The 16,814-nt window shown below is 35.8% G+C and overlaps 2 protein-coding genes across 2 annotated transcripts; one reads left to right on the top strand and one right to left on the bottom strand.

Annotated features, from left to right (window-relative positions):
- The first annotated feature begins 74 nt into the window (after positions 1-74).
- On the top strand, positions 75-9,264 carry LOC144445268 (adenosine 3'-phospho 5'-phosphosulfate transporter 2-like). The gene is made up of 9 exons (XM_078134811.1): positions 75-368; positions 2,372-2,493; positions 3,998-4,152; positions 5,057-5,164; positions 5,716-5,813; positions 6,847-6,939; positions 7,387-7,498; positions 8,385-8,454; positions 8,723-9,264. Exons 1-9 carry the CDS (start codon positions 75-77, stop codon positions 8,883-8,885), a joined length of 1,215 nt encoding a protein of 404 aa, XP_077990937.1. The 3' UTR covers positions 8,886-9,264.
- Positions 9,265-11,236: 1,972 nt separating this feature from the next.
- On the bottom strand, positions 11,237-15,770 carry LOC144445745 (uncharacterized). The gene is made up of 2 exons (XM_078135388.1): positions 15,181-15,770; positions 11,237-12,808 (listed from the first exon to the last, which is right to left on the bottom strand). Exons 1-2 carry the CDS (start codon positions 15,463-15,465, stop codon positions 12,497-12,499), a joined length of 597 nt encoding a protein of 198 aa, XP_077991514.1. The 5' UTR covers positions 15,466-15,770; the 3' UTR covers positions 11,237-12,496.
- Between the last annotated feature and the right edge of the window lie 1,044 nt (positions 15,771-16,814).

Here is a 16,814-nt window from a genome sequence, read left to right as displayed (position 1 = left end):
TTTGGATACTCGACCGACATTTCTCGCCATACCACCAAGTCCCGAAAACGTGAACGAAAAAATTGTACTCCACCATGTACCAGAACCGGCCAGCGCAGAATCCTTTAGCCAGCAACGAAACAAACGACAGACTTCAATATGTCGGAGAGGACAAGCAAGACCAACCACCTCCAGACAAAACACATGACACAAACATCGCTTTGAGACATCACATTGTCCGTATCCAGAGAGAACAGGGAATGCAGAAACAAAAAGAACTTGAAATAACAGTGCTCGGTGTGCAACTTCACCACTGGCCAAGAATGTTACGTTTTCTCTTCTGCGTGGTCGGAGTTTTCTTTTTCTATATCATATATGGATATATGCAGGTAATATATCTCTCCCTTTTTTATATAGAATGGTCATTTTCACAACAATTTTTTTCATAAACACAAATATATCACACACATTTGATATTCCTACCCTTTCCCCATAATTGTAACCCCAGCCCTATTTTTTTTTAAATTGATCTATTATGTAATTTACATCTATTTGAGATGGAAATATGTTTTTCAGGTTTCATGATTTTGGAAAGTACATGTAATCAAAGCGAAAATGTAATTGTTTTTATTTTTTTTTAATTTTCAACAAAAAATACCACCCTTTAATTAAGGTCCATGCTTCAACCCATGGTCTTGCATTAGTGTTATCATTCCTACCATGAGAGAAAAAAAGGTTACTTATATTTCACACTGTCAGTGTCACAGCAGCCACTAGCAGAACTAACTGCTATATGACTATTCTCATATTGTACATGTATGAATAAAATGACATTTTATTCTTGTATTCTAAACTACAGTAATTGTATCGCAGCAATATGGATTTTACTAGTGGCTGCTGGTTTTAAGACAAGTGATAGTGAATGGTAAAATATAAGTAAGGTTTTATTTCAAAACAAAAATAATGAAAACCACTCAGGAGTGACAGACCATGTCACTTTAATCCAATGATAGAAATTTAAAAATTACAATGTTAACAGATTCATCCGGCTTTAGATATTAAAATGAAATCTATTAGTATTAAAACCTGTCAGTGCATGCCACTACATTCTTTTAATGTTTCAAAAGGTAGCGAGATTTTTAATTGCATATATAGTATTATAATTAGTTTGAAAGATCCAGGCATTACTTCCACTTACATACTGCACTAACCAGTGAGTTAGATAAACAGACCAAGGACTCAGCCTTTCAGACTACATTATATTTGTAATACAATTTGTTTAAAACAGTTTTGATTTCAGAATGTCATGTTAATAGATATATTCACCAACATTTTCTTCATTCATTCTGCCATGGAAAATATAAGTGACATAGGGGGTCTTGTCATCACGAGTCAAAGATGAGTATTGATAAAGCCCTTTAAGTCACAGTCTGTAAGTACACCATGATGGGGCGCCCTCACACATCGGCCAACCTCTTTCAAAAAGTAGGCCAATGAGGGGAACACAGCGCGCGTATCTTACAGTTCAGAATATTGTGCAGCTGCTCAAAGAAAAATATTGAAGAAAAAAGTGTAATTATATCAGCATGGGTAAAAAATTTGGAATATAATTATTGATCAGATGGTATGTCAAGCACCATAGAATAAGTGACAGACATGTTTTAAGTTGTCATAGAAAAACAGGGCATAACTCCTGTATTGTCTTTTTGAACAAATGCATTTTATTTTTTTAAATTTTGTATACACAATGTAAATGTGAACAATAGTCTGCCAGACAGACTAAACAAGAAAGCCTGGTTGGCTAATCAAGTGGTTTGATCACTTACAACTCAGCTGAGTAATTAAAAAAAAACAGGATCATGTTTGAACATATAATTCTTGAAATAAACTTCCGGAATGGTTCACACTGAAAGGTGCTTTTAAGACTGGACAAAGGCGACGAAAGTGTTAACTGTACACTTTATGTTAATGTCTCTCACACTGCAATATAATCAGTGCTCTTTTATCTCAAGTTAAAAAAAAAATTAAAAAAATAAAAAAACTTTCAGTGGTGGTATTGAAACTTGTGCTAGCAGCCATGTTTGCTTTAGTTTGCATACAGCAATACAATATCAACAATGTTGATTGTGGTGACATCCATACATTTTTAACAGTATTTTTTGTAAATATTTAAGTTGATATGGTGTAAATGTCGTGACATAGACGTGCGTTGTCATGATGTAGAATGAGCAGGGTATATATTCCATATTTTTTTGTTCAACTCAATGGCTTGTGCATAGTACAATGAATTTTATACAATCAGTACATATACACTTAAATGACATTGATACTAAATTTTCTCCTCAGAAAAAAAAAATGACTAAGTCAATGTTTCTCGTTTCATCAAAATTAGGAGTTGATATTCAAGTTAGAGGGAATGAAACCATATGGATGGTATCTGACTCTTGTGCAGTTTGCTTTCTATTCTCTATTTGGTATGTTAGAAATACAAACACATGCTGAAAAACAACGCAAGTAAGTAAAAAACAACTTATCACCAGTTTACTTTCTAAGCTATTCTCTATTTATTGGAGATACAATCACAGTATAAGGCCTCAAAAATAATTGTTTGGTTCCGGTTACCCGACCCCACCTAGTTTTTCACTGCCGACCCTAAACTTTTTTTTATGCACTCGAGAGAAAAAATAATAAAATCGCAAAAATTGTGAAGTCTCACGACAAACAGTGGATGCAGAAACTGACATCGACCTAAAAGACAATATAAAACTGTTCTTCCAATCTGTAATGGCTGTACATCTGATAGGAAGAAATAAACAACATAGAGACCATATGAAAAACAATGGAAAACATGAACTAGACATGCACACATGAAAACAAATATATAATAAAATAAAAAATCTACCTACCCCACCTATTCTAAAATTGAGCGTAATCGGAACCACACAATTTTTTTTATTAGGCCTAAACATTAATAGCTGTTTCGTTTGTTTAGTTCAGTCTAATTACTTTTACTTTTGTAAGATCATCTCTTGTATTAGAAGTGTTTATGTTTTCATTTACGGCTCTACATATGCAAACCTGTAACACAGAGGACGACAATTGAAAGAAACACAGAGACAACAAGATCAAATCAAACAATTAGTTTTAATACCCAGCAGTACACCAGATTTTGATTTGAATGGTTTCAACAATTTGCCACCTTTTAAAAAAAAAAAAAAAAAGACATTGTATCTGTTAAGGCAGGTTTGTGATCACAACTGGTTTTCTTTTATTTTGTGATCGGATTTATATTCTGAAATCATTTCTATAGTTGTAGGTGGCCGAGTGGTTAAACCACTTGCCTAGCCTGTTACCACTGAAGTCAGGGTTCAAACCTATTCAATGTTTGAGTAAAATTTACCACGCTGTAAGTACGAAGAGTGTCTGTTAGTTTGACTCTACTGTACAACGCAGATTTTTCCCCGGTTACTCTGGTTTCCACCTGCATTACTGAGCCCACGAGGGATGACCCTCACTGGACTGTTTGGGAGACAAATGTTTATAATTATCTATACTTAAAGAACTATCCAGTATAAATAAAGATTGTTATTATTTCGCCAATCAGTTGTGATATCACAGTAAAGGCTTTAGATTGGTTAACAATCCCACAATGACATCACGCCTACTGTACAGTACTTGTATTGTAATCAGTACATATAAAGGTCATGTGACCTGTTCAAAGGCCACTTGTCCAGGTCATCATCACTGTTCAGGTCAAGTAGGGTAAACCACCAATTAAATTGTTTAGTTGTCCATGTACTCATGGTTGTCATAGTTTTAGAGTGATTTCACTAAGTACTAAGTATAATTAAACAGCACACATTATAGAGTTATATTATCAAATCTGATATTACTATAGGCGTTTGTGAAAATAAGTCGACCTTCTTGTTCTATTTTGACCCTCTAGCATGAGGTAAAAAGCTATTGCAGGTACCGAGCCTTTGTGGTTACTTATTCAGCATTATGTGGTTTTTTTCAGAATACCTTTGAAGACTTATGTATTCCTTGCTTTTCTGACGGTAGCTACGATGGGATTATCCAACACGTCAGTTGGCTATCTTAATTACCCAACTCAGGTTGTCTTTAAATGTTGTAAACTTATACCAGTAATGATTGGCGGTGTCCTTATACAAGGTAAAGTATAAATGTGATGGAAATCAATCCACTAATATGATGTCCACTAGTGCCCAAATAAGGCAAGGCAATAAGTACTTTAATGTCCACTAGTGCCCAAATAAGGCAAGGCAGTAAGTACTTTAATGTCCACTAGTGCCCAAATAAGGCAAGGCAATAAGCACTTTATGTCCACTAGTGCCCAAATAAGGCAAGGCAATAAGTCCTTTATGTCCACTAGTGCCCAAATAAGGTAAGATAATAAGTACTTTAATGTTCCACTAGTGCCCAAATAAGGTAAGATAATAAGTCCTTTATGTCCACTAGTGCCCAAATAAGGCAAGGCAGTAAGTACTTTAATGTCCACTAGTGCCCAAATAAGGCAAGGCAATAAGCACTTTATGTCCACTAGTGCCCAAATAAGGCAAGGCAATAAGTCCTTTATGTCCACTAGTGCCCAAATAAGGTAAGGCAATAAGTACTTTAACGTCCACTAGTGCCCAAATAAGGCAAGGCAATAAGTACTTTAATACATCACAATCTCACACACATATTCTTTCTATAGTCAAAGCAAATCCCCAATGAGACTTTCATGCTACATGGATATTGCCCTATACGCATATTAGGCCTTTGAAAACAGTCAGGAAGCCCACACACAGATGACTGCCAGTAACACCTATAAACATAGCTTCATTCTTTCCATGGTTACTACTATATATGCTAATTTTTCCGTCAGTTTTACTTTCTGGTGCTGCAGTTAAACACTTAATTTGTATGGCAAAATATTTTGAGTTATTTCTGTTATATTCTGCTATTGTTATATTGCTAGTAAAATATTTTTTTCTTTTATGCCTGTATGTTTTATAATATTCATATTGTGATCTTTGACCAGCTGCAGTATATGTTGTTTATATTTTATTCACAGGGAAACGTTACAGTGTTATAGATGTAACAGCTGTTATGTGTATGAGTGTAGGACTAATACTATTTACTCTAGCTGATGTAGAAGTCTCGCCAAAATTTGATCAAACAGGTAAAATAATTCCTCTAATATCAATACTTTGAGAGCTGACACAAAGAGTGTTTGCCAGAATACTGTTATGTACATAACATATACTGTATTAGCTGTATCAATACTTACACACAGCGACATCTGTCTCTTTCAAATCAATGTTGTCTTAGCTAGAGCAAACAGACAGTATTGTTAATAAAGTTTACATCCATACTCTTTTGTGTTTGTTTGTTTGTATGATATTTACACAAGTGAAATGAGCATCGTAGTAATATTACAGAATTGGAACTACAATGAGAATCATTTACAGGAAAATATTTTACTTTGAAATTATTCCTTATTTCTGCGGAAGGAATGAACCACACAAATGAATGATTTGACAGAACCCCATGACGTGCGAGTGCAAGGGAATTTGCTTGAGTGCTTGCAGTGTTCTCTGCACCTGTACTTTCACAAATGTAGCTAATGAAAATGCAGTAAACACCAAATCCTCATCTATACATATGGCCACCTTAAATATGATAAGCAAAAAATTGATATTTGATATTTCTTTATGTTACGATGTATTTCAGGTGTGATATTAATTTTAATGGCACTCTGTGCTGATGCTGTTATTGGAAATGTACAAGAGAAGACGATGAAACACTATCATGCAACAAACACAGAAGTTGTAAGTATTTTTACTCCTTTTTACTATAAATAAGTATGAATATACAACAATTAATGCTTGCTGGATGGCTGACTGTCTGTTTGTCAGTCTTTGTCCATCAATCGGTCTGTCTATAAGTCTGTTATACTATTCACAGTGTTTTTGCTAAGTTGGGGAATCACAGTCACAGAAAGGGAGAACGCCGGGGGTACAGCATTTCCTCATAAAGTCTATAGTAATTTTGTTTGGGAACGCAGGTAAAATCATGACATGGGAACCTCTGTGTATTTTACTTACTTACTGCCCTCAACAAAAAAAAAATATTTTTAGCTATCCTGTTGAATGGCTTGGTTACATGTGTGTCTGACAGTTTGGCTTTCTGTGTAGATGTCTGTCTGTCAGTCTATCTAATTCTTCTTGCCTGTATGTCTACCTCTCCATCCCAACATCTACTAAAACATGTATGATAGTACTGGTGATGACTGAAGGAAAGGGATCAGTTAATATATCAATATATAATGGTTTTTCTTTGATATTATAACTAATCAATCAATCAGAGGAATTTGTATAGCACCAAAATCCAATATGACGTAATGTTCTATGGCACTGAACAGGAACAATAGTAGATCAAAGTAAAAAGTTAGAGAAAGCTCAAGTGAACAGATGTATCTTGATATCCTTCTTGAATTATAGGCATAATCTCAGATAAAAATACTCTAATAGGGAATGTGCAAACCCGCCATGTTGAATGTTGCATCATGGGAAATGTGATAATAAATACTACTCAAATAGTATTGTAAACAATAATGTTACTTTGTTTTTAACCATAAATAATCAATTCATAATCACCCTGACCATTGTGGGAGGTGTATTTCATCGGTAGCTCCAGATTAGGTATTACGATAACCACAGATAATCCCATAGTCCGTTGTATCTGAGCATGCTCAGTCTTGATTGCAAGTTCCCTATTTTTTCTTCATATGATAATTTATCTATTTTGGTGGTGTGTGAAACCAATGTTTGTTTTTAAACAAGAGTTGTTATTTGTTTTCAGGTGTTCTATTCCTATGCCATTGGATTTATATACATTTTGTGTGGTTTAATTGTACATGGCGGTCTTATAGATGCATACACATTTTTTGCGAAGGTAAGATATATAAAAAAAAATCTTGTGCTGTAATCATTCTTAAAACATAAGTACATTAATTAATAAATAAGATAAAATGAAATAAAATAAAATAAGATAAAATAGATAAAATAAATTAAAATAAAAATTAAATTAAAAATTATATTAAATTAAATTAAATTAAACAAAATAAATCAAAATCAAATCAAATCAGTAAAACAAATTCCACCAGTCTTGCTTTGCCAAGCCTCTAACACCAACAGCAGTAGTTTATTCTATTGGAGCATTACTATCTACATGTTGAAATCTTCTTGTCATTTACATTCTTTCATCCCTTCCTCAGCAGTAGATTCAGATAAATTTTTGATAGAATTTATCCATTTGACTATACGTTAGCAAGAGATCATTGTGAAGGGCTGCTCAATATATATAATAACTAAAACTATCTCTTTTATGTCATCCCCATAGCAACCAAGACAAACATATGGCTATGCCTTTATATTTTCTGTGACTGGATACCTTGGGATTTCATTTGTCTTGGCACTTGTGAAAAGTTTTGGTGCTCTTGTAGCTGTCACAGGTAAGGATTTAGCTAAGATTTGATGTACAAACAAGTAGGTACTGACATGTAGCATGGCTCTAAGTATATGTAGCTTGCTTGGTTTACCATATTCCAAGCAAGGCGAGATAACAGTTTAAAAAATTGTAAAAAGTTAGTTTGTGATCAGCTTATGGTATGCATCACTTGAACACATTTGCATTTACTCGCTGTGTGTGTGTGTGTGTGTGTGTGTGTGTGTGTGTGTGTGTGTGTGTGTGTGTGTGTGTGTGTGTGTGTGTGTGTGTGTGTGTGTACGTACATGCATGAGTGTGTGTGTGTGTGTATGTGCGTACATGCATGTGTGTGTGTGTGTGTGTGTGTGTGTTGGTCCCCAGTACTATACAACAATTTGTGTCCAACTCTCGATCCTGAAAATGGTACTGAGGCCTCTATGTGTGTGTGTGTGTGTGTGTGTGTGTGTGTGTGTGTGTGTGTGTGGGTGTGGGTGTGGGTGTGGGTGTACCTCTGATCAACAAAAGTAAAGAACTACAGAGTTGCAAGATGGTGGGCTTTGTATCATTACCTTTTCACAAATCATCACTACTACATATACCCACAATCCACTAGAGTTAATGTACACAGACAGTTCAAATGTGCAAGGGGGAATTTTCATGAGTGCACACATCAAGGTTATCTTCCAATATGGCTGACCTTTGAATGTGCTCACACAAATACATTGCATCAAACTTGCCTGATTGTATAAATATGGTAACTTTTCATGAGCCTATCTCGTATTTCTCTCTCTTCCCATGTGACCAAGATTTTAGAACCTCTAAAAACAAAAAAAAGTTTAGTCAAAATAAAATTATTTGAGGACTGATCATAAACATTACAATATATACATTTGTTGTTTTTTGTTGCCTAGTTACCACTTGTCGCAAAGCTGTTACCATGGTGCTATCGTTCATGTTCTTCACCAAGCCGTTTACAATAAAGTGAGTATATTATCCATTTACTTGCCTACTCTATTGTTTGTTGTCTTGACAACTCAGGATTTCAATTTCTTCTAAGACACTTGACAATAGCCCCTTAATGATGCTGACGAGACATCAGCGAAAATTTATAATTTGCTTCCACGAAAATTTTTTGACTCTGTGAGTAGAAATTTTCATTACTTAACCCATGATTGCTATGTTAGGTGTTCTTTATTTCAAATTGTATTATATTATATTCTAATTGTTATATATTGTTTTCTTTCAACAGTTATGTGTGGTCTGGTCTGATCATAGTGCTGGGCATTATGCTAAATGTATACAGTAAAAATAAAATATACTTCGATAGCCTGATAGCCGAGTGTGTTAGAAAGGGTATCATCAAAATTCAGGTCAGAAGTCAGAAGCATGTCTCTCAGACGATATCAGTATAGTGTTTCCAGAACAACAGTAATGTAACCATGGTGTTGCCAAGACAAAAATCAGTGTTGCTATGGTGTTTCCAGGACAACAATATTGTAACTACTGTGTTTCAAGGATATCAGTGTAACCAAGGTACTGCCATGAGTCCATGGTAACCATGGTGTTTCAAAGACAAGAGTAGAGTAACCATGGTATTTCAAGAACAACATCAGTGTAACCATTGTGTTTCCAAGACAACAGTAGGGTAACCATGATGTTTCCAGGACAACGTTAGTGCAGCCATGGTGTTTCCAGGACAACAGTACTGTGCAAACAATGGTGTTCAGGACATTATCAGTGTATATTATAACCATGGCACTTCAAGAAAATATTAGCAGAACCATAGTGTTGAAAAGAGAACTTCATATTTCCTGGATATAACAAGTGTAACTAGGTGAATACTTCTGAAGTGTAACAGCGCACCATTAAACTATGGCTGTCTTATGTTTGTGTGGTGAGATTATCATAATTAAATTACAACTCTAAAGATCAAATATGGATTGTTTTCTTGCACCATGTGAGAGGAAGATTTTCATACCAAGTTAGAGCTATGCATGTATACAAGTCTAGATTTAAGATTGTAAGATACACTGTGTTGCTCTGGAGCCGGGGGGATGTTGACTCGATGTGTGAGGGCGCCCTGTCATATATATACTACACTCTGTACTTATTTCAGATTTTTTCATTTAGAAATGTTAAAGGTTGGGTTTTTTTTTGTAATCTTCAGCAGCTGTTTGTTGTGAAAAGTTTGAAATGACCTGACTCAAAACGTTTCCCTGACAATACTTGTACTGTATGTACAATTTGTACTAACTTATACAACATTATCATATTTTTTTTGTATATTTTGTTATTTATATTTTCTCTACCATTTTTAAACTTTGTTGAATTTATCAATCCTCTAAGACTCCTATCCACTCCTTCTAGACTATAAAACTTGAATTGTTAATGAAAATTTTGGTAACTGGAGCTGGGGCACTATTTTTTTGATCTAACAATCACAATCTATTCATTGAAAATTGTTAAAATACATTAGTAGAAACCCACACACATACACACGCACACACACACACACACACACACACACACACACACACACACACACACACACACTAGTACACACACACACACACTAGTACACACATTAGTACACATACTAGTACACACACTAGTACGCACACACATACTAGTACACACACTAGTACACACACACACATACTAGTACACACACTAGTGCACACACATACTAGTACACACACTAGTACACACACATTAGTACACACACTTGTATACACACACATTAGTACCCACTAGTATACACACACACTAGTACACACACATACTAGTACACACACTAGTACACACAGTAGTTTACACACACACACACACACACACACACACACACACATTTGTACATGTCCATTAGAGGTCTACCTTATCTATAAATAGTATAATAATGAGTGGAAACAGTGATTCACTGGGATGCTGATTTTTGCCGACCATACAGTACCTTCATACAGTACTATGTTTACTACTACATAAATATGTTTTACCCACAGGTCACTCAATACTGTACAGGGTGTATGATATTATAATTTATTCATTGTATCTAACGAAACAGTTTTAAAAAAAAACCTTCCAGTTGCAACTAGTGCAGCTTCTAATGAGAAGGACAGAATGACAACCTACCTCAGTCAAGCACTCCGATACATAAATGAATTATTTATTACTAAATATTTAATGGCATAATGTCTCTTTCAATAAATTGTACGTGATGTGGTTTTGTACAAAGTATGTTGTGTGTCAGATTCATCAACTCTATCCACTGAAAATGTCAAATTTCATTTTGAGTCAATGCATATCTACTTACAATCTGATTAAAATCCGAGGTAGATGTTGGCTAATCGTTCATTGCTATTTTACCTTCGTTAGTTTGCCTGAATTGACCTTCGTAGTACATGTTTACATTTTTTACCCTGATCGCTTCCTCTGCGATCAGGATAAAAATGTAAACATGTACCACAAAGGTCAATTCAGGCAAAATAATGAAGGTACTAGTAAAATAGCAATGAATGATTAGCCGACATCTACATCGGATTTTAAGCAGATTGGTCTACTTACAGTGGCCATATGGATGAGGATTTGGGATTTTTTTTTTTTTTTTTTTTTGATTTTTGATTTTATAAAACAGTTTTATCATGGCTTCCTACTTGAAAAATCAATGTGAAACAACATATGCCAAGACTGTGTTTGTTAGTCATTACATTGCAAAAAGCTATAAAAAAAAAAAAAAAATGTGTAAAAAAAAAAAAGTGTATGTACAATAACACACATTTTACAGTCTTTGCTATGTATTGAGTTACAAAACAAGGACTTGGTATGTGTTGTTTCACATTGATTTTTCAAGTAGAAAGCCAAGATAAAATTGTTTTATACATTAAAAAATCCAAAATAAATACCAAATCTTCATCCATATACTAGTAGTCACTAGTTAATACACTAGGTGACTGGCAAGTAAATTGATGGATTGAGAATGAATTGAAACAATGGAATATCAAACAAATAGAATAAAGCATGACTTTGCAATAGGGAACTTGCAAACCTGCCATGTTGAATGTTGCATCATGGGAAATGTGATAATAAATCCTACTCAAATAGTATTGTAAACAATAATGTTACTTTGTTTTTAACCATAAATAATCAATTCATAATCACCCTGACCACTGTGGGAGGTTTATTTTATCGGTAGCTCCAGATTAGGTATTACGATAACCACAGATAATCCCATAGTCCTTTGCGTCTGACCATGCTCTGGATTGCAAGTTCCCTATTGGTTTCTCTAGGATGATTAACTCGACAGTAAATCTTAATATTCCTGTATATATATATGCGAGGGAAGCCTTACTAGTGAAAACACACACATTGTATATGACAGTATATGTAGACAATATTATTATGATTTGAATTTGAGCGTTTATGTACAGCGTTGTAAAATTGTTAGTCTCTGAGGTACGCCGTGATGGGGCGCCCTCACACATCGGCCGGCCGGTGAGGACGGAACGTCAGGACGTTACAGTCTAGATGACAGTCCAGATGAGATGACTAGCTGTAAGCTAGCTATTTTCTGACTCTCCTTTTACCAACTGTTATATGTATTTAGGATAAATAAACTGATAAAAAATGGAGACGGAAGAATCAAAGCAAATTGTTAAAAAACGAAATCTAAGTTTCCTGACAAAAATGAAATCCGTGTACTGTATGTTGTGCTTTGTTTTATCTGCTACTGATATTTGATGAAAAAATTGTCTAGAATCTGCATTTTGACATCACAAAATAAAACACATACTATTTGTAATATGTAAATGTATCGCTTATTATGTAAAAGTTACGGTTTCATGCCCTATCCTGCAGAAATAAAACGTAGCATCACCGTTAATGATTTGTCTTCCACGCCGCGACGTTGCATAGGATCCGTTGCCTACCCTCTAGTGTTAGTACTGATAAAATCTTTCGTTTTTTTCACAAGTTTCTGTTTCCTAGCACGAAAGGCATTGGTACCGTTATGAAATTCCAAACAATGTCTCTACAAAAACAATTCCTTGGTTTTTGTAACAAGCCCTCTAGGAGCATCGCTGAATTTTCCTTTTTCTGAAAGAGAAACAGTACGAGGTCTGTAAGATGGAAGGTCGTCATCGTGTAGGCTAACACTAGATGGAGAAGCCGCACTCTCTAGTGAATTATCACTGATCTGCAAGATTCCATTTACACTTGAGCTAGAATCCAAAGCAGAAACATCGGTCACTGAACCAACACGATTCAGTTTGATTTTATTGATCACAGAACGTAGATCCAAAAATTGGCGCATGAGGGATTTGTCTTGTAGTTTTAAAATTTTCTGAAAGGAAAAAAAAAGAGAAAGGTATTGCCATTTAGATGTTTCTTTTGTCTTATTAGACACCGTCAGTTAAATTCTTTGTTTGCCGTCCGCGTACGTGCGGCTCGGTTTGTCGATAGTTTTTGCTCGAAATTTCCACGGAAGGCCGTATATTGTAAATGGAAAGACCGTTGAAATACTTTCAAAATAACTACACATATATCTAAATAGCTGTTTAAGACCATCAAACTTTGGACTCTGACATTCGCATTCCACCAGTGTAGTAGATTTAGGTAAACAGAAAATGAATTTTTACATGGCAGGCTAACATTGCATTTTTTTTCTGCCCCCCCCCCCCCGTCTGCGCATGCCTCGTAGGTTTTGGGGAAATTCAAAGACGGCAAACAAAGTATTTAATTGATGTAGCCTTACTAGTGAAAACACACATTATATGAGAGTATGTACTGGACGATATTATGATTTGAAGTTGAGTGTATACAGTTTTAAAATTCGTGTGATGAGATGTAACTGGACTACGTGGTAGGAGACATGTATTCATATGGTGTACGAGTCAGTAAATTCAATCAAGAAAATGTGTCTGAAAAGAAAAGACGTCGATCCAGAGCATATCATGACAACATTTGTTAACACCACTTGATTGTCATACACACCTGACCACAATAGTGAGGTCAAAGGATCAACACTCGATGGTGACATGCATCATGGCATATATACAAACACTCTCTTGTCACATCGAGTAGTCGTTTGTAGGTCTGTCTATCTCTGTTTCTGTCTGGTCGCTCTTCGTGGTGTCTGTCTGTCTGTCTGTCTGTCTGTCTGTCTGTCTGTCTGTCTGTCTGTCTGTCTGTCTGTCTGTCTGTCTGTCTGTCTGTAAGCCTGTTGATCCATATTCTCCCATCCTCATCGATCTACCATTTACTCATCTACCGCATCTCTGTATATATATCTACGTATATCCACTTATTAAAATCGTGTCTCCATATATCCATTTGTCTGTCTACCAGTCTGTCTACCAGTCTGTCTGTCTGTCTGTCTGTCTGTCTGTCTGTCTGTCTGTCTGTCTGTCTGTCTGTCTGTCTGTCTGTCTACCTGCCTGCCTGCCTGCCTGCCTGCCTGCCTGTCTGCCTGTCTGTCTGTCTGTCTGTCTGTCTGTCTGTCTGTCTGTCTGTCTGTCTGTCTGTCTGTCTGTCTGTCTGTCAATTCTTGTAAGCTTGGTGGTAACATTACCCTGTGTGTATTTGTGTCCCAGTGTATAAGAGTGTGAACTACACATTACATGTCATGTAAATTAGCATTTAGCAATTTTCCATTCAAATTAATGCCTTCGATGACACTACTTCGATGTTATCATTTTATCTAATACAACATATACACCACAATCATTGCTTTCATCGCAGTAAAACCTTTGTGTGCACACAAACTGACAACAAACACATACAAACGAGTGTCTTTTCATGTTTTACCACAGATACATATATAATGAGAGTACGTCCATTGAAATACAACGGATATCGCATGTATGGTTAGGTGACAAGGTCATGCGAAATTTAAATGATGGCCAACATAAAACATCAGGAGATAAGCCAAACAATAATGATATTTTTTGTAGTCATCCATACACAGATACGACCTGAAGAGATTACTGGGGATTTTAGTAAGATCAAACTGAATACTATTTAAATAGACCTTTTTTTAGAATGTTACTACTCTACACACACCCTCACAAACCTGAGCTGATGAATCAGATATTTCTTCCTTGACACATCGAAATAACTTTTGACTATGCATATATGGACGATGCCGTAAAAGAGGCCGTAGTTGACGACGACATGCACGGTGCCGTAAAAGAAAATCTACTTGGATTTGAGTGTATTCACTGACTCAAACACAATCATTACTTACTACAGGCAGAACTGTCGTTTGATGGCGTAGTCAATTGTTTTATTTCTCTTTAAAAGCTTCATTGAGTCACTAGAATCGATCAGTACTCAATTGTAAATAATTGAGAATTCTCAAGTAACTACGATTAATTTATTGAAAAATAATCATATTATAGTTCTTTCAACTTAAAACTTGGCAAGAGGAAAAAAGTAAAGTTTTTAAAATAACTGAAACGTTCTTCTTGATAGCTGTCATATGTACTACAAGAGAATATAAAAGTACACTATTAAACATTATTTATTTTTACATCCCTGTAAATCTGTTTTTTGAGAACTTGTTGTACTCATATACTATTGTGTTAAGTTTTTCACTCCAAATTAGCTCCGGGGTAACCGTCAAGCCGCGGACCAGACGTGTCAATGACGTGCCAGTCAAGCGGTTTATTTGCAGACCATTTAATAGTGTCCTAGATACATAACTTTATAACTTACTATTTGTTCTCTGATCCAGCTTAACTTTGCTTCCATTTCGGCTTCTTGCTCTTTCCACGTTTTCTTCGTCTTCAAAGTGGTCTCCCCGTTTTCGTTCAAGTTGTCATCGTACGATACAATGCCAGGTTTCTCGTCGGGGAGTTGTGGTTCGGCTGTCGGGGGTTCCTTGGTCGCACACCGGTCTAGGGTGTCTGCCCCATAGCTCGTCGATTCGGTTGACGGTTCTGTTTTATCAGCTACTATTGAAGCAAAGCTTGTTAGTCGGACTTCTTCTCCCCGTGGCATAGTTTGGGATTGTGATCACAGGGTTTTGTATAGAAATCGTCAAGGAATACGAAGCGTCCGTATCGTGGGAACAGCGACGTGGAAAGGGTTTGCTGAGATTACAAGATCAACATAAAAAGTCTTAAATGTTAGCTTTTCTGGACTCACTAGTACTGTTGACGGTCAATGTAGTGGTGTCCCAGATGATAAACTTAAATAGTTCACGTCACCTTTCCAGAAATCTCATTATATCCGATAGCATGTAATGATTACACCAACCATTTTATAGTTCCTCCAACGATATGTGTTTCCTGAAAATAAATAATCACGTATGTACCGTCCCCTTTGACTAGCTATACGTCAACAAATATGAATGCACGTTTAGGTTTACCTTTTCGTAGACTGCACCATTCGTGAGCGGGGGTAACGGAATGCTGTTTCCAGCATGGTACTCCTGAAAACTCTCAGCCAAATTATTCTGTCAAATATATTTTCTGAAAGAGGTCATTAAAGGTACAAGAAATTGTATGACTTTTATAATATCACCCACAAGCAAGCATATGTGCATAATTCCTTGACATAAACAAAGATAAGTTATATGTGTCAGCAATGTACATTTGGTCAAGACACCCACACCAAAATAATGGGTTTTCCCAGTGAGTGACCATCCGTCAACACAACAACTTCACGAACTTTATACTTTGTACCGTGACTGTACCATGCCTATGTCACAGGGGCGTGTAATATTTCATAGATTGTTGTTTTCTTATTGCTTAGAATGTCGATTTCTTAGGAAAATATCGTACGAATCTTGCTGCTACAAATGTATCAATCTCTATACTACTAAGAAATATTAGTCTCTTCCCTTTACATGTAGGAATATATATTAATCAAAAGGTTGTTATATTTAGTCTGTAGACCTGGAAAACAACAATCTATGAAATATTACACGCCCCTGTGGCCTATGTAGGCTTGAGGAATCAGATGAGAGGCCGGGTAAAGGTTAAGTGAAGGAATTTTTTAATAGCATGAATTGGGTTTAGTTATCTGCCCTTATACCTCCATGGTTATCGATTGATGTCACGGTGTGTTAATAAGCTCTCAGACTGATAGGTGATATGACGGATGAGATATGACTTAAATGGAATGATGGGCGCATGCGTGGTAAGATTTAATTTAGTGAAATCTCTGGAGGTCTGAGCAAATGCGTTCATCGGTACGACTTTAGATTATGAAGGGTCATGAAGATAGATTGTATATTAAGTAGGGCTAATTTTGGCTGTACATCAAAACGTATGTATATACCAGTTGGGTTCTTTGAATTGGCAGAACTCTGTTTGTGTATGGGTACATAAACGATTCAATTTTGA

The sequence above is a fragment of the Glandiceps talaboti genome, chromosome 14 (genome assembly GCF_964340395.1).
Source record: "Glandiceps talaboti chromosome 14, keGlaTala1.1, whole genome shotgun sequence".
Lineage (NCBI taxonomy): Eukaryota > Metazoa > Hemichordata > Enteropneusta > Spengelidae > Glandiceps > Glandiceps talaboti.
Note: the sequence above shows the minus strand (reverse complement) of the source record. Positions and strands in the feature narration are given on the sequence as shown.